The following is a 22690-nucleotide window of genomic DNA, read 5'->3' as shown; positions in this document are numbered from 1 at the left end:
TTCAAAAGAGACGAGAAGTGTTACTGCATGCTTGCCATCTTAATGTCTTAATCTTCTCCTACTTCCTGCTATTTATGAGGTTGCCTTCAATATGGCGAGTCCCCAGAGTTAACATAAAAATAATTAGTCAGGCTAGAATGAGAGTGAGCCCTTTGTTCATTTCTCTAGCATGATATCTACTTAGTTACTATTGACTATTTTTAAATCAAATTTTCCCCTGGCATTCATGCCTTTAAGCAAAAAAAAACAAAAAAACCCCAATAAATTCCACTATTAAACAAATTAAAATACATAAATTATCATATGAATAAATAAACTAATTTGTACAAATTGTCAAATAATTTGTGGAATATATTAATATTAATACTCAAATCACAGGTATAACAGTATATGTCATTATTATCAGTTTCACGATTTTTAAATGAATTTTCATTTAATAACTTCATAATATAAACATATTAACCAGTCTAGAGAACTCTACCTTTTGATGGTGCACAACATTCTGTAGATACTTAAGATCACAGCAGTATTACAATTAAGATATTTTGAACCAAATATAGGCTCTATAGTCCACAGTCTGTCCACTTGTATTTAGCACCTGCTCATTCAACATGTGTTCATCCATAGACACTTATGTTTCATTTAAAAAATGCAACTCTCACTTTGCGTTGTTATCAGTGAAACAAAACATTTATGGTTCATTACATATACGTAATCATTTTGGCTGATTGCTTTATAATCAAAAAGTTTTTTAAGCACGAAAAGTGTCCCACTCTTCAAAATCTAATTTTTAAAACATTTTTTTCTAGTGAAATAAAAAAGTGTGACTAAATTAAAGCACTAAGTGTGAGGTTTGCAGGTAATTCAGAAGTGCTTCATATGAGCTTCTTCAGCCAACAATCATTTCTACTTCTTCAAAAGGTTGGATTTTGTGTGTATATTGAAATCCCATCAGATTATATTGTATGATGCTGCATTTTGGGGGGGGGGGGGGGATTTATACAAATGTGTGTTAGCAAGTCCAGTGTGGCTTGTTGGTATCCTAAATAACATTATAATTGACTTCCTATATCACTCATAAAGTACAAAATGCTTTTTCACTTCACCAAATTACCAGTCCACTCAGCAAGTCCAGAAGGTACCACATCTTTTTTTTTTTTAATTTTCCCATTTTAATAACTTAAGTTTTAAATGATCTGAATACCAGCTGAATGGACATTTTCCTAGCATGTTATCTCCCTTTTTGGGCAGTGCAGGTGCCCTACAGACAACTGCAGAAAGGCTGTTAGGGGTCCCAGGTAATGATGGATTCCTTGGCATGCTTGAATAAAAGCTAATCATATTCTCTTGTTCAATTCATTTAGAGGATTATATTATATTATATTATACTGGAGTTCATATTTTAAGAACGTATTTAGGGTGGCAACATCTGTTCATGTTTTACAAATTGATCACTTTTACATTAATTTATACAATTAGACTAGCCATTTTTTTTATTACACCGTTGGCCGATACTCCACTGTTAGACAGCGCTAGCTAGCTAGCTTTTATCCAGCTTGCATCATAGATGCTAAACATTTGATGACAGATCTTAATGTTCATAATCTTCTCCTACTTCCTGCTATTTATGAGGGTGCCTTCAATATGGCGAGTCCCCAGAGTTAACATAAAAATAAGTAGTCAGGCTAGAATGAGAGTGAGCCCTTTGTTCATTTCTCTAGCATGATATCTACTTAGTTACTATTGACTATTTTTAATGACAGATAGCTAACAAAAATGTAACATTAGCAAACTAAATTAGCTCAATGACTGCTGGGATAGGCTCCAGCACCCCCCCCCCCCCCCCCCCCCCCCCCCCGCGACCCTGACGGAGAAGTGGCTTAGAAAATGGATGGATGGATGGATGGATGGACAGAATTAGCTATTGTTAGCTTTTTGCTACATTGTCATTGCTATCTACATAATGAAAATGATGACTGTTATTTAAAAATAAATATTTCCCCTCTTAACATCCACATTTGTCTCAGTTAGTGTCAGGAGTTCACTTCAACTTGAGTCACATTTTTTATGGAGATAAACTTAAAATTTATTTATTATTAATTTATTATTTTATATATATAATTATATATAATAATTATTATATATAATTTATTATTTTTTGTGTGTTCAACACCACTTAGATTAATTTGCCTGAATTTCTAAAATCTGAGCCGGAACACCATTCCTTCCTGACTTTTACAACCTGGATGGGTCTTCTGGTATGTTCCAGCTGCTTCTAGTATGTGAGCTGCTTCTGCTGACTAAGCTGACTGTCCAAAAGTCGTCAGTGAATCACAATCTCCTTTACTCACTGATCTAAGGAACCTATTTTCAGTTGTTTACTGCTTAATAAAAGCAGTGCAGGGATCAGGAGCCAAATTGTTCAGGACCTTGTATACAAGATACATATCTACAAGTCCTGCAGATGTGCTGCTTCTTTGACTGCCCTGGATGCAGTTGCTTCAAGTGAAGCTCTCCTAAAGAAAATCTTATGTATGGTCATATATGGTCCTGTATTTCTAAAGACTAGATATTTAGCATAATTTTCACTATATATTTCTTATTCACTTTATGACCATAAACACATAGTAGATACAAATAAGGGTTGCCACTACCTGTCTCATGTCGAATTACAGTAAGATTGTCTAATGACTTGTCTGAATATTAGGGCTGCAACAAATGACTAATTTACTGAAACGTATAATGGATTATTCGGATAATGAATCACTACATTACCAAATAACTTTTATGTAGCTATTAGCTTTTAAATTTAGCTTGAGGTTGTTTTATGCATTTGCTAACTAACAATGAAGACAATAAAGATGAATGACATTCAGTATTTCACTGTATTAATGAACTTTCATGCTAATAAAAAAAGATACAAAATACAACTGCAATACATTTTTCCTGTCAAAATTCATAACTAAGGATGTGCAAAGTAGCAGCAACACAATATAACAAAACTAAATCTGCAGAAAACAGAAACCTGTCTGGATCTCCTGTCTTCGCTGAATTTGAACGCAATGGCGATGATGCGGTGTTTAAAAGTGTGAGCGTTATCTGAAAAGTCAACAGGGTCGTTGTGAGTAATAGTTACTTGCCTTTGTTCCAGCTCCATTAACGATTCCAGAGAACAGCATTTCGAAATAGAAAATTTTAGATGGAGGATGTGCTCCCAGCTAAGCTTGGCTTTACAAACAACAGCTAACAACCTTTTTCTGAATTTAGCTCCACACTTTTGATGATTTTGTTTTTGAGGCTGCCATCCCTAGTGAGCATGATGCAGATCTGTAAGAAGGTCAGCAGCTTATCGACCACTAAATTAGTTGCCAACTAATGTGGTCATCAATTTTAGTCCACTATGTCGAATAATCGTCGCACCCCTATTGAATATAGCAGATTTTATTTTGGGAATAATTCATGATTTGAATTCACTATTCTACAGAAGTTAAATATGCAATATATGTCTATTTTATCAGCATGTTTTATTTAATTTATTCTAGAAGGTAAAAAATATTACATATATGTGCATGTAGACACATGCTCGTCTAACGTCTTTTCCAAAATAAAGGGTTTTTCTGACTTTGCTCTTGTGGCATTTGTGTTTTGATTGTGTACTGAATTACAGGGTTAATGAGACTTAATGAGATCTTGTGTATATGCTAAAGCCAAAAAGTGTGGAATTTATAGGTAATTAGCAATTTTTTAAAATTCTAAAACTGACTGGCAGGCAATGTACACATGTAATGTACTTACCTCAAAAGCTATTACAGTAGTCTGAATAGAATTATACAATTCTATTCAGTTCGATTTAGTTTGGCCAGGGGTTGGTAGGTTCTTCTTTTGAGTCTTGGGTCCTCTCAATGTTTCTTCTTCTTTTCTTTTTTTTCTTGCCTTTGTCACCCTTGGCTTGCTCACTAGGGGAATATATCTGCATTTCTGCTCGACAGCCAGTAAAAAAGCACTATATAAAAAAATGTTAATTGAATTTTAGCTGTTAGTTTTACATTAGAAGTCCTAGGGTCTGCCTTTCCCTCCACGCTCCGCAGTTACATTATGTTTTGTCCACACATCTGATATAATTAGCTAATGATCAACCCCTTCTTGAGCTGAGTCAGGGAGGTAGAGCAGGGAAATGCAAAGTTTTGCAGTGCTGTATACTTGTTTAGGTCATAAGGTTTGACTCAGCATTAAAAATGAAATGACAATTCATGACTTCAAACCCAATTCCAAAAGCTTTGGGACTGTATGTGAAATGCTAATAAAACCAGAAATGATTAGTAAATTCTGCTTGATCTGTATTAAATTGAAAATGGTAATGCAATATTTGATGTTTTACCTTCTGCACTTCATTGTAAATATGTGCTCATTTCAAATTTAAGTAACCTGCAACACATTACACAATGTTGGGGCAGGATCCTGTTTACCACAGTGTTACATCAGCTTTCCTTTTAACTGCATTTAATAAAAGTTGGGGGATTGAAAGTGGATTTTTTCTTCAGGTTTGCAAGTCGTCAGCTTTGCTACCGTACAAGGCCTTTGTCATATATTCAGCTTAAAAAGACACACATTTCCAATGGGAGACACACCTTTTCAGTGGGAGAGTTCTGGACTGCATACTAGCACTTGTACTCTGATCATGCAACCATGTTGTTGTAACACATGCAGAATGTGGCTTGGTGTTGTCATATTGAAGCATTGGTGTCCCTGAAAATGTCTAGAAGACAGTGTATGTTGTGTCAAAAATCACAGGGATGATAGAACACAACGTCCATTATTTCCATTAGCAATCTCAAAGGCTGACTCATCTGGCCACAGTACGCATTTGCACTGCATGTCAGCGCATTTCAGATGAGCTTTAGCCCAGAGAAGTCAATGATGTTTCTGGGGGCTGTTGCCATGTGACTTGCACTGTGCGTTATGGTTTTTAATGCAGCGCTGTTTGAGGGGTTGAAGGTCATAGGCATTCATTTGTGGTGTTGGGCTTTGCCTTTATGCACAGAGATTTCACTACATTTTCTAAATTTTTGATGACACAATGCACTGCAGAGCATGAAATACCAAACATCCTTGCAGTCTCTGGCTTAGGAATGTTATTTTAAAACTGATTTTTTTTTGTTGACGCATTTTTGCCAAACTTGTGACTCTCAACTCATCCCTGGTCATGAAGGACTAGACCTTTCCTTAATGCTCCTTTTATATCCAAGCATGTTTTTTGAACATTTCACATTGTTCAAAGTCTTAATTGCTTCTGAGAGAATAAACATATATTTGCCCCAAAAAACCCAACAAAGTTGATGAGGTAAAACATTGCATATCATGTCTTTGCACAAAAAACTGCACTCAGATCTAGGCCTGTCACATTCATGTATTTAACTGTAACAGATTAATTGTCCTTTTTTGTTCATTGGGCACAAATATTATAGTAGAGACCTGAAGTGGCCAATTGGCTGATCTGAGCTATCTTGCTTCGCACCTGTCAGTACTTTGTAGCTCCCTTTAGAATAACAGAATGAGCTCAAGCATAAATGAACAAACATTAGCTGCCCTCTGCATGTTATAATATTATTCAGAGGTTTCATGTTTTTTTTTTTTTGTGAGAGCCATGACCAGTCTAGATAAGCGTGTTTTTCTGCTGTCTTTTATTTACATGCATCAACCCAGCTGATGAATACACACCCAACTCATATTCTGTTGTGATATAAACAAACTGACATATATGGAAAATAATTGCTTCAGCTTAAATAATTCTGATGATAACACTGTCAGAAGAAACAAGATTGAAAATAGCCATTAGATCTACACCTACTGCTGGCAGGACTTCTTTGAGCAGACTAGTGGAAATACATGTATTTTGCTGCTGTCGTAACAAAACTTTGTATCTCCAAAATTATAACTTTACAGGAGAAAGGGAACAACATACTTTACTTTTAATGTAAATAAATGGCATCAGACTATTTTGGGTCAATTCTTTTGTTCCATTCATTATGAAAGCAGCACACATTTTCAAATGGTCAAAAACAGAAAAATGGAGACACAAGGTTTTGTGCTGACAGCAGCGATTTATTGCACTGATTAATTGTTGTGTACTCTTTTTTTGTGTTGCTTTCTTGTATATACCAATGCTTACTCTTGTTCCAGGCAGAGCACTGAAAAAGCTGCTGATGTTTGGAATAAGTATCCTTAAGTTAGTACAAATGCTAGAGTATCCCTGAACTAATTATTCTTTCAGGACAGAAGTCATTGCTGGCATCTACATGGATATACAACAAAAATACTAGACATTTAATAAGTACAACTAAGACATTTAATCCTCTTAGTCTGCTCATAGAAGTCTTGCCAAAGTCTTAAGGACAAAAGTAAAAATTTTAAAGGAATTAAAAGGAGGAGCTGGGTAGAGAGCAAGCTTACAGGATACATTAGGTTAAATGTTAGATATTAATCAAACTTATAATTAATTTGTATTTGTAATTTGTATAGTGCTTTTTCGCAATGAAGAACCAGCAATAAAAAGTGGAACCTGTCCTCTTCTGGTTGGCACTGATAGCAGTATTACAACAAGGAGAAGGCAATTTTCTCCCCCCAAAAATCTAAACAATTTCTCACATTAGATCAACATTAATAAAGAATATACTGATCAGCTGATCAGTGGTTTTAAGCAAAACCTATAGCCACATTTATTAGTCTCAGTCAATGCTGAGAATAATTTCTTCTTAGCTCTTTAAAAAACCTAAAACACATTTGGGGTTAAACCATATTTGCCTGTATTGTTCTTATATTTAATTCCTGCTAAGCTTTTGAATTTGTGTTTAAAAGATTCAAATAGTAATTGAAATTCACTTTGAAAAGGCTAAATCCTGGTTTGTCATTAGATCAAGGGTGTCAAGTCTTAACCACAAAGGGCCAGCGTGGCTGTAGTTTTTCGTTCCAAACAACCTGCAGCCACACAATACTCTGTGGCTAAGATTGGACACCCCTGCATTAGACTATCGGCATTTATGTATATAATGATTTCCACAGATGAAGATTAGAAAGAATACATTGTGCTTTATATTATAACCAAAATTGTAATCATCACTGTTCAGATTACCTCAGTGTGAGGTAAAGGTAAAGAGAGAGTTTAGCTCTTTTTTGAGATTGGCTTGAACTGTACTCTACTGTGTGTAGATGAAGTAATTTAACCATTTATGTAATTAGCTTTATTCTCATGAACAGCTCAGATACTACTGTATTCTCACCTTCTACACTATAAAATCTGTGGAACAGTAATAGCTACTGTTAGAACATTTACGTGTTACTGTTAGAACATTTATGGCATTTGGCAGACGCTCTTATCCAGAGCGACTTACAATTTGATCATTTTACATAGGCAGGCCAAGGGGGTGTTAGGAGTCTTGCCCAAGGACTCTTATTGGTATAGTATAGGGTGCTTGCCCAGGTGGGGATTGAACCCCAGTCTACAGTGTAGAAGGCAGAGGTGTTAACCACTACACTAACCAACCAAACAAACTTACATCAGCATAATGAGCCTTTAAATGGATTAAATATATATTTATTAATTTTTGTATACACACACACACACACATTTTCTAAGCTGCTTATCCTTCTGGGTCTACTACATGTACTACATTAAATTATTTAATGCAGTATAAAAAGGCAGTTTTATTTCAGGATTTTGGTACTTTTCTTTCTTCTCATTGCTCTCTCTCTTCTTCTGTTCTGTAAGATATGCAGCTAAATATTTGATGAGTGGCCCACAACGCATTGGCAGCGTCTACAAAAAGGCTGTGTATCGGCAATACACAGATGAGCAGTTCTCCATTGAAGTCGAAAAACCAGGTTATCTGGGCTTCCTTGGACCAGTAATCCGTGCGGAAGTGAATGATGAGATTGTGGTGCATATGAAGAACTTTGCTTCTCGGCCTTATTCACTTCATCCGCACGGAGTGTTCTATGAAAAAGACTCTGAAGGTAAAGTGTGCCTTTCATATTTCCTAATCACTCTCTCTGTTTGTGTGTTTTTCTGTATATCTATCTGTCCACAAATTTTATTTGTTAAGTCAAATGTGAATGATAACAAAACAGGAGTGTTTAACTGGCGAGTCAATGTCCATGGGTTCAAGTCATCAGTAAAACCCAGATTTAGTTTATGTGTTAGATCTGAGATAAAAAAAATGTGAGTAAGTTTAGAAATGACAAAATTGCTGTAAGGTATTTTGCATTACCTCCAACTTGTAGACAAATTAAGTAAAAAATTTTTGTACAGTCATTGAGTGTCAGTAACTGTTGCATTGACAGAATACACGAAAGAGCACCACTTGAGAGCCATGAAATAACAATCTACACTGCTCAAAAAAATAAAGGGAACACTCAAATAACACATCCTAGATCTGAATGAATGAAATATTCTGATTGAATACTTTGTTCTGTACAAAGTTATATGTGCCGACAACAAAATCACACAAAAATCATCAATGGAAATCAAATTTATTAACCAATGGAGGCCTGGATTTGGAGTCACACACAAAATTAAAGTGGAAAAACACACTACAGGTTGATCCAACTTTGATGTAATGTCCTTAAAACAAGTCAAAATGAGGCTCAGCATTGTGTGTGGCCTCCACGTGCCTGTATGACCTCCCTATAACGCCTGGGCATGCTCCTGATGAGGTGGCGGATGGTCTCCTGAGGGATCTCCTCCCAGACCTGGACTAAAGCATCCGCCAACTCCTGGACAGTCTGTGGTGCAATGTGGCGTTGGTGGATGGAGCGAGACATGATGTCCCAGATGTGCTCAATCGGATTCATGTCTGGGGAACGGGCCAGTCCATAGCTTCAATGCCTTCATCTTGCAGGAACTACTGACACACTCCAGCCACATGAGGTCTAGCGTTGTCCTGCATTAGAAGGAACCCAGGGCCAACCGCACCAGCATATGGTCTCACAAGGGGTCTGAGGATATCATCTTGGTACCTAATGGCAGTCAGGCTACCTCTGGCGAGCACATGGAGGGCTGTGCGGCCCTCCAAAGAAATGCCACCCCACACCATTACTGATCCACTGCCAAACCGGTCATGCTGAAGGATGTTGCAGGCAGCAGATCGCTCTCCACTGTGTCTCCAGACTCTGTCACGTCTGTCACATGTGCTCAGTGTGAACCTGCTTTCATCTGTGAAGAGCACAGGGTGCCAGTGGCGAATTTGCCAATCCTGGTGTTCTCTGGCAAATGCCAAGCGTCCTGCACGGTGTTGGGCTGTGAGCACAACCCCCATCTGTGGACGTCGGGCCCTCATACCATCCTCATGGAGTCGGTTTCTAACCGTTTGTGCAGATATATGCACATTTGTGGCCTGCTGGAGGTCATTTTGCAGGGCTCTGCCAGTGCTCCTCCTGTTCCTCCTTGCACAAAGGCGCAGGTAGTGGTCCTGCTGCTGGGTTGTTGCCCTCCTATGATAGGTACTGAGAAGTGGTCTGTGGTCCCCACCTGCAGAACCACTCCTTTATTGAGTGTGTCTTGCTAATTGCCAATAATTTCCATCTGTTGTCTATTCCATTTGCACAACAGCATGTGAAATTGATTGTCAATCAGTGTTGCTTCCTAAGTGGACAGTTTGATTTCACAGAAGTTTGATTTACTTGGAATTATATTGTGTTGTTTAAGTGTTCTCTTTATTTTTTTGAGCAGTGTATTTGAAAACCATTAAGCTGGTCCTTCTGGCCGAGTTTTTGAAAACATCTCATTGGAACAGTTTGACGTGGTGGACTCATTTGTTTAGAAGGTCTCACTTTATTTGGATAGCTGATGTTCAAATTATTAACAGATTCTCTAGTGAAACTCTGACTCTCAGCAGCTCTAGGGTTAGGGCCAGGCTTCAGGTGGATTTAATACATATTTAGTTGGATGTCAGTCAAATGCAAGGTATGCATTTTCAAAGTACTTGCAGTGAGCTTTCCAAGTAAAGTGTTACCCAAAACAATTCCTTAAATTGGTTTCTTGGAAAGTCATAGAATGCAAGCACATTTAGTCCTTTTAAAAACTTTAAAAACTTCTATGAGTGAAAAAAGGAATGAATTAAATGAACAATTTAATAATCACATCACTGTGAATGCCAGGTGCACTGTATCCAGATGGTACATCTGGTAAGAACAAGAATGATGATGCTGTGGCTCCGGGTGAAAGCTACAAATACACTTGGAAGGTCAAAGAAGAATTTGCCCCCACGGAAAACGACTCCAAATGCCTTACCTGGATCTACCACTCACATGTAGATGCACCTAAAGACATTGCAGCTGGCCTTATTGGTGTGCTGCTGACCTGCAAGAAGGGTAACTCACGCACAGCATGCATGTTTGTGCAGATATACAATATACATAAGTGCACACACATGCACAAATTTACACTTCTATACGCCTTCTATAAACCAAACACATTACTACTTATGCTATACAAATATTCAGCATGCTCTCTATGCCTTTTGTTCCTAGGAGCTCTGGACAGTAAAGGACTTCGCTCTGATGTAGATCATGAGTTTTTCCTTATGTTTAGCGTGGTGGATGAAAATCTCAGTTGGTATTTTGATGACAACATCAAGAGCTGCTGCTCTGACACTGACAATCTGGATGCAGATGAGGAGTTTCAAGAATCCAACCTCCTGCACTGTAAGTTGTTCAGGCAGTGGTCATTTAATTAATACATTTACTCAGTTTAGGCTGTTTGATTATTAATATTATTGTTATTATAATTACATATTTGGATATTTCACATTTTGTTATTATTATTATCATTATTATGAGTCCTGTTATATGCACACTGCATTTTTAGTACAGAATTAGAGAAGAAATATTAACATTTAGTTTTGTAGTTATTTATTTTTTGGTAATTTCCAAAAAATGTTTTTTTTTGTCATTTGTGAAATGAGGTAAAATGTACGGCTACATCTGAATAATAACTGAATTGAGCATTACAGCTTTTACAATCTTATTTTACAATCTGATCTTGTGTTTCTATATAAAGTGTAGCTCTTACCTTCGGGCTAAAATGAGTTAGAGTAGATCTTCTAACATGGTGAAATGTGATTTTCTAGTCACTCCCAGCAAACTTCAGAAGCCACAGTTGAGTAGAGGTGGACATTACAACTGAATAGAGATGCAAACCAGTAACTATTAACATCACTATTGCACATGTTATCCTGGCCTTACACCAAATGACTTTTCAATAAATTTCACTATCGCAGACTCATTTCCAATGTTGAATTAAAACCATTAGTCTTGCTGGAGTTGTGTTGTGCACACATTGTCTTGGTCATTTAGTGTGAGGTGGTCTGGGTGGCTGTCTTATGTCAGTCTTTTTCTTATCTTGATGCTGCAACAAAATCAACCTTGTTTAATATTATGTGGAGAGAGAGAGAGAGAGAGAGAGAGAGAGAGAGAGAGAGAGAGAGAGAGAGAGTGCAATTAGGTAGTTCATAACAACCAATCAACAGTGCTGAATCGCTGCATGTTTGTTGATGTGTAAATCTTAATGTTAAATAAAAACATAACTACACATTTTACATGTTAATTAAAAAAATACCTGATGACAATATGTGGAAATAAAAAATTCTACAGTGAACTGGGCTGAGCCCTAGAGCTTTACGTGCCTAGCCAGCATGCCTACCCATTTGTAACACTATAGAGTGGAGAAGGAAATGGGTTTCTCTGCTTGTAAATTTCCACCAAGTGCATGATGGGAAATCATTTTAAAAATCTAGCTTTGCAAATGGTGTCCCTGCAAGATCTGCAGTCTTTGCAAAGTCAGTCTGTGGCTGAAAACATTGTGACGTTTGTTTTTAGGTGTGAGAGTGTGTTGAAAGTCTTTTCAAAGTCTTTTTAAAGTATTCCAGTGTATGGTTAGCATTATTTTATTTGTTATTTGTGGATTGACACTTGGAGGCTATTTGAATGCTGGTTGGGAGATGTGACTGCTGAGATGTTTTTGTCCATCAGGCTAAAGTTGCCAGCTTTTTTTTTTTTTTTTTTGCTTTTTTACAGGTCTTACAACACAAATACAAAAAAAAAAAACAACATTAAAAAAAAAACAAAAGTACTAAGGCAACAATTACAAAGTACAGCCTTATAATCGTGAATCAATATGCAAATAAAATAATATGAAAGGAAAATAGAGAAATGAAATCAGTGAAACATTAATGTAAAATAAATAAATAAATAAAAAAAAGGGGGGGGGGGGCTTGGGACTATTGCATGTTCAAGAGGGGGGAGTACCAAAGTCCTCTGCAGAAAGCTGTGGGAGGGACCTGAAAAAGGAGATGAAAGGTGACCACCACCTATAAAAGTTGTCCACTGAACCCCTCAAGCTAAACGTGATCTTCTCGAGGCGCAAAAAGAAAACAACATCTTTTAGCCAGAGGGAATGTGAGGGAGGAGAGCGAGACTTCCAGCTTATAAGAATTCTCCGCCTTGCCAATAACAGAGCAAAAGCTATAGATTCTAATTCTCGAGAATTCAACCGAGTACTGCCGATGTAAATACTAAAAATAGCTAGTAGAGGGCAGGGGCTCAGATGTTTATTAAAGATTGTTGAAAGTGTAGAGTATACAAAATCCCAGAATCTCCCCAGTTTGCGGCAAGACCAAAACATATGAGAGAGAGTTGCTGGGTCCTCGTCGCAGCGGGGACAGGTTGGCTTAACCTCCGGATAGATTTGTGCTAATTTAGCATTGCATAGATGAGCTCTATGAATAACTTTCAGTTGCATTATGTTTAGTCTTGGACAAGAGGATGAAGAGTTAACTCTAGCCAAAGCTTCAGTCCACCATCTCTCGTCCATCTCAAGTCCTAACTCCGCTTCCCATTTAGTCTTGGCATCAGGAATCTTTACTTTATGAAAAGACAAGATCTTATTATAAAAAATAGAAATAAGCTTTCCCTCAGTTTTTGCAGTAAAAAAGTCCTCCCATGGGAGAGCAGGGGGGCATTCCGGAAACATGGGAAAAAGGGATTGTGCACAGTGATGAATTTGGAAAAATCTAAAAAGGTCTGTTCTAGGAAGCCTAAATGTTGAGACTACTGAAGAGAAACTACGAAATGTTTCATCAAAGAGATCCTTAAATGTGGTAATACCACTCCTCTCCCAGCTTATAAATCTAGAGTCCTGGGTTGCAAGCTTAAATAAATGATTTTTACATATTGGACTTAAAACAGACGCCTCAGTAAAATGAAACATTTTGCTAAACTGAGTCCAGATCTTTAGCGTAGACACAACTAACGGATTGGAGGAGAAATGAGAGGAAAGTATGGGAAGAGAGGAATAAACCAAGGCGCGAATAGAAGACGAGTGACAGGAAAGGGATTCCATAATACACCATGCAGCCTCTGGGTTTTTAAACCAAAATGCCATTTTTTGTATGTTGGCTGCAAAGTAGTAATACATAAAATTAGGGAGGGCCAAGCCTCCAGAAGAACGGGGACACTGAAGAATTCCTTTCCTGATACGGGGGACACGACCACCCCAAATAAACCCAGTGACAGTCTTATCTATAGAAACAAAAAAGGATTTGGGGAGAAAAATAGGAAGACATTGAAATAAAAACGAAAATTTAGGAAGGACGTTCATCTTAATACACTGTACCCTACCCACTAAAGAGAGGGGAAGGTTACTCCACCTCTGCAGGTCACTGCACATTTTAGTAAGTAGAGGGGAGAAGTTGGCATCCTGAATAAGTGATATTTTGCGAGTAATATTAACACCTAGATATTTAAATCCGTCAGGTGCCAGCCTAAAGGGGATTTCCGTTTGTGTAATTGTACAGGCAGCAGCATTAATTGGATAAAACGTGCTTTTGGAGAAATTTAGCTTATAGCCTGAATATGAACCAAATTCTACTAAAATGGAATTAATAACAGGGATGGCAGACAGGGAGTGAGTTATATATATCAAGAGATCATCCGCATAGAGGGAAACTCTATTTTCAATTCCGTACCTCATGATTCCTTGTACTCCAGGAGCAGTTTTAAGAGCAATTGAGAGAGGTTCTATGGCAATAGCAAAAAGTAAGGGCGATAAAAGACATCCTTGGCGTGTACCTCTGTGTAAAAAAAAATAATCAGAATATACAGAGTTTGTATGGACACGAGCTAATGGTGCAGTATAGAGCAGCTTAATCCAGGAAATCAATATATTTCCGAACCCAAATTTATTAAGAACAAAAAATAAATAGTCCCATTCTATACGGTCAAAGGCCTTCTCTGTGTCTAGCGAAACAACAGCTTCTGGAATTATCTGATGTATATAATATATTTAGAAGTTTACGAATGTTAGAAAATAAATGCTGCCCTTTAATAAAGCCTGTTTGATCCTTTGATATAATAGAAGGGAGGACAATTTCAATGCGTTTGGCCAGAATCTTAGCTAAGATTTTGTGCTCGTTACAAAGTAAACTGATGGGGCGATATGAGCTGCAAAAAGTGGGATCTTTATCCTTTTTAGCTATAAGTGAGATATTAGCCTGCGTCAGGGAAGGGGGCAAAGAACCCCTATCCAGTGACTCGTTAAATACCTCCAGCAAAAGAGGTGATAGTTGGTTGTCAAACTTCTTAAAAAACTCTATACCAAACCCATCTGATCCAGGGGATTTACCACTACTTAATGATCTAATAGCCTCTGAGATTTCCGCTACCGTGAATGGGCGATCTAACTCTTCAGCCAGTATAGGATCAAGAACCGGGAGTGCTAGTTTTTCTATAAATGAGTGCATAGCAATAGTATCAGTCGGGCCATCCGAGGTATATAATGAAGAGTAGTAATTTTTAAAAGCCTTGTTGATGTCTTTAGGATGAGTCAACAAATTTCCATGAGTGTCCCTAACTTGATGTATTAGTCTGGATGCAGCCTGTCTCCTTAACTGATGCACTAGTAGTCGCCCACTTTTTTCACCATATTCATAAAAAAAACCTTGAGAACGTAAAATAAAGGCTTCAGCATATTTTGTGGAAAACAAATTGAATTCTGCTTGTAGGTCAAGCGCTTTTTAATTAATTCTGGAGTTGGAGAGGAAGAAATCTGACTGTCTAAAGATAATATAGAACTAGAAAGCTCGTCCAACTTTTTCTTGTTGGTGTTCTTAATGTACGAGGCATAGGAGATAATTTCACCCCGAATAACAGCTTTGAGCGACTCCCATAGCACTGAATTCGAAATAGAATCAGTTTTGTTAGTGTGTAAAAAAAAAAACAAATGGAATCTGAGATCGTTGTACAAAAATTCTCCTCTGAGAGTAGTGTTGGATTAAAACGCCATTGAGGGGGGTCTCTCTGATAATGACTGAAGGTAAGATCCAGCTGTAGTGGCACATGGTCTGAAATAACTATCGGCAAATACTGAACTTGGGTAATAAACTGCATGAGCTCCCGATTGACAAATAAATAGTCAATTCGAGAAAAGGAAGAATGTACATGAGAATAGAAAGAGAGAGATCTTGACTGAGGGTGAAGTTCGCGCCATGGGTCAACACAACCATTTTCATCCATAAAGCAGGACAACGATGATGCCATTTTTGAGGTTACTGTTGACGTCAGTTTTGATCGATCTAGTGTGGGGTTCATAACACTATTAATGTCACCTCCGAGAACTAATTTGTGCGAATTTAGATCAGGAATTATGGACAGCAACCTATCCATAAAATCCACATCATCCCTATTTGGTGCATATATATTAACTAACACCACTGGAGTTTGAAAAAGTGAGCCTACTACAATAATATATCTACCATACTGGTCAGATATGATATTGGAAGGCGTAAAATGTATTCTTTTATTAATCAATATTGCTACTCCCCTAGATCTACTACTATAGTTAGAGTGAAATACTTTGTTAACCCAGGCCTTACTCAGTTTGGTATGCTCAAATCTGGAGAGGTGGATTTCTTGGAGAAATATTATATCCGCCTTCATGGATCTAATATGGTTAAAGACCTTTACAGCTTTAATTCGAGACTGCAAGCCCCTGATATTCCAGGAAATAAATCTAACCGGATTATTTATATTGGAAGCCATTGTTTAAATGAGAAGAAGAGACAAATAGATGATGCGGTAGAGAACATAGGTGTATTATGCAGACAAAGGCTGAAAGCATAGCGACCTGGAGAAGATAGAGAAAGTGACTTTGGGGAGGGAACACACACAAAAAATAAAATAAAATAAAAAAAACAAGACAGAAAAAACAAAAAATCCCAAAAAGACCATCCACAGCAACACACAAACACAACAACACACCCCGTCACCAAGAGGGATCTACAGCCCTCTGAACAATCAAACCCACTGTGAAAGTACTTCCGGTGAACACATCTCAAACAGACTAGCCTAAAACATGTCAAGCACATGTACTTATTAAATGCGACATCACCCCCGCAAACGCTACCACATTCCTATACAATGGGAAAGTGTACTCAGCGACAACAGAAAATGAGTGGGGAAAATTTTAAAATATAAAATAAAATAAAGATCCAGTACCCAGACATGTTTACTGACTGCACAAACTAAGTATTTATGTGCGTTAACCTTTATAATTGTGCATTTTCTATTGCTCCCTAGACACCATGTTATCAGATAGGCTGAGCCTGCGTACTATATACATAGAATATGTAAGAAGAAACCACAACAAGTGAAGATTATAACTTAGATAACCTAGAAGAATTTGTATGTGCATAATCAATCTGAAAATAACGGTAATTGCAAAAATTTAAGAACTGTACCTTAGTCATATCTACACTGCAGCTTGTGTGTTGAGAGAACTTTTATCACAGTCAAGTGTAAGTGAACTCTTACTGTTTAACGACGCATAAAATCAGGAAACTAAATTGAGACACTGGTGTTAAGCAACAAAGTTACTCCTCAAGACATCCGAGTGGCTCAACGGTTATAGTGATTTTTCAGAAAAGCCTGTGCCACCTCCGGAGTTTCAAAAAACTGGAAACCATCTTTGGAAACAACACGTAGTCGGGCCGGGTAGAGCAAACTGAACCGGACCCCTTCTTTATATAGCGCGGCTTTCACCGCACGAAAAGCGGCCCGTTGCTGAGAAAGGTCCGCGCTATAGTCCTGGAAAAATCTGATGCTGTGACCTCGAAAACTCACACCTTCCCTGCTCCTCCGAAGGACACGTTCCTTGTCCTGAAATGAGTGAAAGAGCATAATGAAGGGCCTCGACTTGTTAGAGTCCGTGCCGCCTGCTGCAGCTGATCGGCCGAGCTGATGCGCCCTTTCCAGAATAGGCCGATGATGAAAGTAGTCCGAGCCGAATGCCTCCAGTAGCAGATCTGTCATGAACTTTGTTGGATCGGCGCCCTCCATCTTCTCTGGGATTCCGATGGCTCTCAAATTGGAGCGACGGGAGCGGTTCTCCAGGTCATCTAGCTTATCAAGCAGTGCAGAGTTTTCCTTAGTGAGAGAGCTGCATTGATTTTCCAGTTGCGCTATCCTATCGCTGTGATCTGAAGTAGAGGCTTCCAGGGCTTTGATGCTCCCCGAATGAGATTCGAGCGTTTGCTTGATTGAGTCCAGAGTGTCAGCAATGGGCTGTAGAGCACTGGACAGAGCCACAGTATTCTCTGAGAGCAAAGAACTTTTCAAGCTTTCAAGCGCTCACAGGAACCAGGGCGGAGCGTCAGCTGAGTCGGCCATGGGATTAGCTGCCGGGGAGCTAGGCCTCTCTGAGGGTGCCGCCATGTCGGGGGAGGGGCTGCCCGCTGCGTGGGCTCGAGAGCCGGTAGAGTCCTTAGCATGTCGCCCCGAGCTAGCTCCCGCATTTAGCGATTGCTCCAGAGTTGACTGTGAGCGAGCCACGGTGGGTGCAGTTTTGAGCAAGCTTCTCTCTCTCATATTGCGCGACATCACACTAATCCTGGTCCAGGTAAGAAAGGCGTCAGGGAGTTTTCAACAAGGTAGTAACTCTGTTGTCGCAAAAGCAGCAAGTATATTAGTGTGTAGTTACGGGAGCGGTGCTAACGCACATCTATTCGGAACGCATACCTAGCCGGAAGTCGTTGCCAGCTTCTTTTAAACAATTTTCCATTCCACCTTTAACCTTTTGTTCCATATAAGACAGTATGGAAAATTTAAATAGAAAAATTAAATATGGCATGTTTCCTCCATGCGTGTTCTCCACGTTAACATATTTGAGGAATTAGCATAGATATCTGATCCTCACCATCAGCAAACTATAACTATAACTATTCGATCTATCACTCTTTGCCCATCATAATTGTAAACCACTGAGGAACCATTTCAAACATCCAAAGTAGGCTAACTAAACCAGATTTTTCCAGTGCTAAGAGCTCTGCAGTGGAGTTTTTAGGAAAATAATAGATTCCCAGTGTTATGTGTTTAATAGCATGAATTCTAAATATATTCAATTCATAGAGTGTAATGTCTTGCAACCTTTGTATCAAAATTAATATTACCATGCACATTGTGACACCCCTGCTTTTGTCTTAGATTGTGTTCTGGCTGCTGCACTAATCATGTAACAGTGACAAACTAATATGTTTTCTCCAGACTTGTCACTGGGTATTATGGAGTCTTATCCTTCAAGATCTTATAAACTTATTTTTACTCCAAGAACGTTTGAAAACGCTGTTATTTTTAAAATAATACAGTATTAGTGTGGGTTTTTGAAGGTCAAGGATAATATAAAAGACAAGGATTGCAAGTAACAAACATCAGCCATTAGCTTAACTATCTACTATATACTGTCTCTCAGTTTCACAGTTTAAGCTTGCACATAATAATAACAGCAATAATAATAACAGCAATAATAATAATAATAATAATAATAATAATAGTAGTAGTAGTAGTAATAATAATAATAATAATAATAATAATACTCATATTGGCAGATGTCCTTTCTCACCATGGATTTGTGTTTTTCAGTTTCTCTTTTGTTTCTCTTTCTTTCAGCAATAAACGGATTTGTTTATGGGAACTTGCCACCAATAGATTTATGTGTCGGACACAGTGTGTCTTGGCATCTTTTTGGAATTGGAAATGAAGTTGACATTCACTCTGCCTACTTCCATGGCCATACTCTACTTGATCGTGGTCATCGCACTGATGTGCTCAGTCTTTTTCCTGCCAGCTTTGTAACTGCAGTAATGGTTCCCAAGACACCTGGGAAGTGGAGGCTTAGTTGCCAGGTCAACGATCACATGAGAGGTATCTCTTTTGAAGTATATATAATATCTCATGAAGTAGTTATTGCATAGCATCACATTTGGAATGAATGAAATCTTGCAGTAGCTCTTTATTTCAGGGTACAGTTAGTATTTAATATATAAGTATGAAGTTCTTATAAGTAATTTTCAGGTACATACTTTGGACATACATAGTAACTGTATAAACAGTGGTAAGTATGTATTTGTATAGATTTTAGTTATAAAATATTATTCTAAAATTATTATTATTATTATTATGACTGAAAGATGATCATATATTTTAAAGAAATTTGTGTTTTAGTGGCTCAAAACTGATTTTATTTGTTGTTTAACTTTGTTTGATGTACATCACAACCAAAATACTCTCATGCTTTTTTTGTCTTTGAACCTCACTGCTACCACCACAATGAGCAGCAGGTATGCAGATGTTCTATCAGGTTTCTCTTTGTGGGAATGATACTACACCCAAAGCACCCTCTGGCCATGAGAGACATTATTACATTGCTGCAGAGGAACATCTTTGGGACTATGCTCCCTCAGGGAAAAACGTATTAACCGATAAACCATTGAATGCAACAAACAGGTAAATATATACATGCAAATGTATGCACAGTACTTAGTAACGTCTCTTTTGGTAGATATCACAACTTGCAAATGCTTTGTGTAGCCAGCTAGGAGTCTATTCTTCTTCTTTTTGGAAGTTCCACCCACTTTTCCTTGCCATACACTGTTCTTTGATCTTAGGTTCTCTTGTGTGCACAGCCATGACTTTACATTTAAAAGACTGGCCATTCCAAGATCTTCAGCTTTTATTTCTTGAAGTAGCTCACGGTGGATTTTGAGCTGTTTTGGATTTGTCTTGTTATAGAAGACAGCCTGTATTCAGCTTCAGTTTCTTGACTGACTGTATCATATTTGCTTCCAGAATTTGATATTTGTTATTTAATGGAATGCATTATTTTTGACAAGGTGTTCTTTTTTGTAAAATATTGCTCTTTTTTTTCAGTAAACATTTTTGTGATTAAATTGTTACATTTTAACGTCATCAATCCATGGCACTTATTTCCAAAATGCCCCTTGTGGCATGGCTTATCTAGATTTGGGTTATCATACTTCAGATGTTGATTTTTGTGATGAGGTTGCAGGTAAGGTTTCCTTCTGATGGCTCATACATGCAGATGCATTGAAAAAGCTAAACCTTCCTGTGCTGTCATACGGTTGTTTTGCTTTGCCTTTCTGGCCATTCATACAAGCAGTTATATCCAAGATCCATAGATTCCATTTAACAGCTGTTTCTTGATGACATTTTGAAGAGTGAAAATTGCAAACTGGAAGCACTTTCACTTTCTTTTTATAGCCTTCCCCTGCATTGTAGACACTAGTTAGCTTAGCCTTAGCCTGCTTAGAGTTTGTGCTGCAGATTGTGTTTGCTTTTTTCACAACATGTAATTCGCCAGGGGTACAAAAACCTTTGCATGCAACTGTAAATAAGTGCTCTTTTAGAACACAGTGTAACTCTTAGGCAAACACTTGAGAGTTGATATTTCTCTCTTTGCAGTGACTCTGAACAATTCTTTACTAATAAGGGGGGTAAGCTGGGTGGAAGGTACTGGAAGGCCAGATATGTTCAGTACAGTGACAGCACATTTCAAAAAAAGCTATCACAACATGGCTCAGAACAACACCTTGGCATTTTGGGTAAGTTTTCTTTAAATATATACAGTTAATGGTATAGCTATTTTGTTTAATATTATTTATACCTTTTTAATAATTTCATTTTGACTAGCACTTGTATTTGATTTATGTCCCATGCCATCCTCATAATTAAACCACAGTGGAAAGTGAGTGTTAGACCACTAATAGGCTGTTATTTATTAGATTATATACATAAAATGTTTTTATAACCTTTATATGACCTCTCAATGACCCAGTGTATCTGGCCTAATTGGCATAAGTTCTCTTTTATTTATGAAAGTTAATGAGTGATTCAGCAGATGAAATAAGCCTGTACTGTGAAAACTGTCACAGTGGCCACAGAAAGAATGTGTTCACTCGTGATCAATAAACATCAGTTATTTCCCCGTGTCTGTGTGTGCATGTTTGATTTTGTGGAATTTCTTTCTTGATATAATTTCTGTTTTCCACAGGTCCAGTCATCAGGGCAGAAACTGGAGATGTCATTGTCGTAACATTTAAAAATATGGCTAAGCGTGCCTTCAGTATGCAGCCTCATGGCCTACATTATGATAAAGTTTATGAAGGAACAACATATCAGGATGGTGAGGCGCGCACACACACACACACACACTTGTATAACTACCTTTATACAGGTTTTCCATAGAATTGTGTGTTATTTTGGCAAAATACTGTCTAAACATAACCTCAGTAATGAAATCTTTTGACCATTTTTTTTCAAGATATACACTGCTCAAAAAAATAAAGGGAACACTTAAACAACACAATATGACTCCAAGTAAATCAAACTTCTGTGAAATCAAACTGTCCACTTAGGAAGCAACACTGATTGACAATCAATTCCACATGCTGTTGTGCAAATGGAATAGACAACAGGTGGAAATTATTGGCGATTACCAAGACACACTCAATAAAGGAGTGGTTCTGCAGGTGGGGACCACAGACCACTTCTCAGTACCTATGCTTTCTGGCTGATGTTTTGGTCACTTTTGAATGTTGGTGGTGCTTTCACACTCGTGGTAGCATGAGACAGACTCTACAGCCCACACAAGTGGCTCAGGTAGTGCAGCTCATCCAGGAAAGCACATCCATTCGAGCTGTGTCAAGAAGGTTTGCTGTGTCTGTCAGCATAGTGTCCAGAGGCTGGAGGCGTTACCAGGAGACAGGCCAGTACACCAGGAGACGTGGAGGAGGCCGTAGGAGGGCAACAACCCAGCAGCAGGACCGCTACTTCTGCATTTGTGCAAGGAGGAACAGGAGAAGCACTGCCAAAGCCCTGCAAAATGACCTCCAGCAGGCCACAAATGTTCATGTGTCTGCACAAACGGTTAGAAACTGACTGCATGAGGATGGTTTGAGGGCCCGACGTGCACAGATGGGGGTTGTGCTCACAGCCCAACACCGTGCAGGACGCTTGGCATTTGCCAGAGAACACCAGGATTGGCAAATTCGCCATTGGCACCCTGTGCTCTTCACAGATGAAAGCAGGTTCACACTGAGCACATGTGACAGACGTGACAGAGTCTGGAGACGCCGTGGAGAGCGATTTGCCTGACTGCCATTTGGTACCGAGATGAGATCCTCAGACCCCTTGTGAGACCATTTGCTGGTGCGGTTGGCCCTGGGTTCTAATGTCTCCTAATGCAGGACAATGCTAGACCTCATGTGGCTGAAGTGTGTCAGCAGTTCCTGCAAGATGAAGGCATTGAAGCTATGGACTGGCCCGCCCGTTCCCCAGACCTGAATCCGAT

At 38.4% G+C, this 22690-nt stretch overlaps 1 protein-coding gene across 1 annotated transcript in view; it reads left to right on the top strand.

Moving 5' to 3' along the window:
• The window catches only part of hephl1a (hephaestin-like 1a), a 57812-nt gene that overhangs the window by 3125 nt on the left and 31997 nt on the right, over window positions 1-22690 (top strand). Inside the window, exons 2-8 of the mRNA XM_017699266.2 lie at window positions 7766-8010; window positions 10153-10365; window positions 10525-10698; window positions 18991-19245; window positions 19659-19827; window positions 20803-20942; window positions 21392-21523. Of these exons, the coding sequence (XP_017554755.2) occupies window positions 7766-8010; window positions 10153-10365; window positions 10525-10698; window positions 18991-19245; window positions 19659-19827; window positions 20803-20942; window positions 21392-21523 (1328 nt within the window). The remainder of the gene's footprint in view (window positions 1-7765; window positions 8011-10152; window positions 10366-10524; window positions 10699-18990; window positions 19246-19658; window positions 19828-20802; window positions 20943-21391; window positions 21524-22690) is intronic.

This window comes from Pygocentrus nattereri, chromosome 19 (genome assembly GCF_015220715.1).
Source record: "Pygocentrus nattereri isolate fPygNat1 chromosome 19, fPygNat1.pri, whole genome shotgun sequence".
NCBI classification, from domain to species: Eukaryota; Metazoa; Chordata; class Actinopteri; order Characiformes; family Serrasalmidae; genus Pygocentrus; species Pygocentrus nattereri.
The sequence above is the reverse complement of the archived record's forward strand: the minus strand, read 5'-3'. Positions and strand labels throughout refer to the sequence as shown.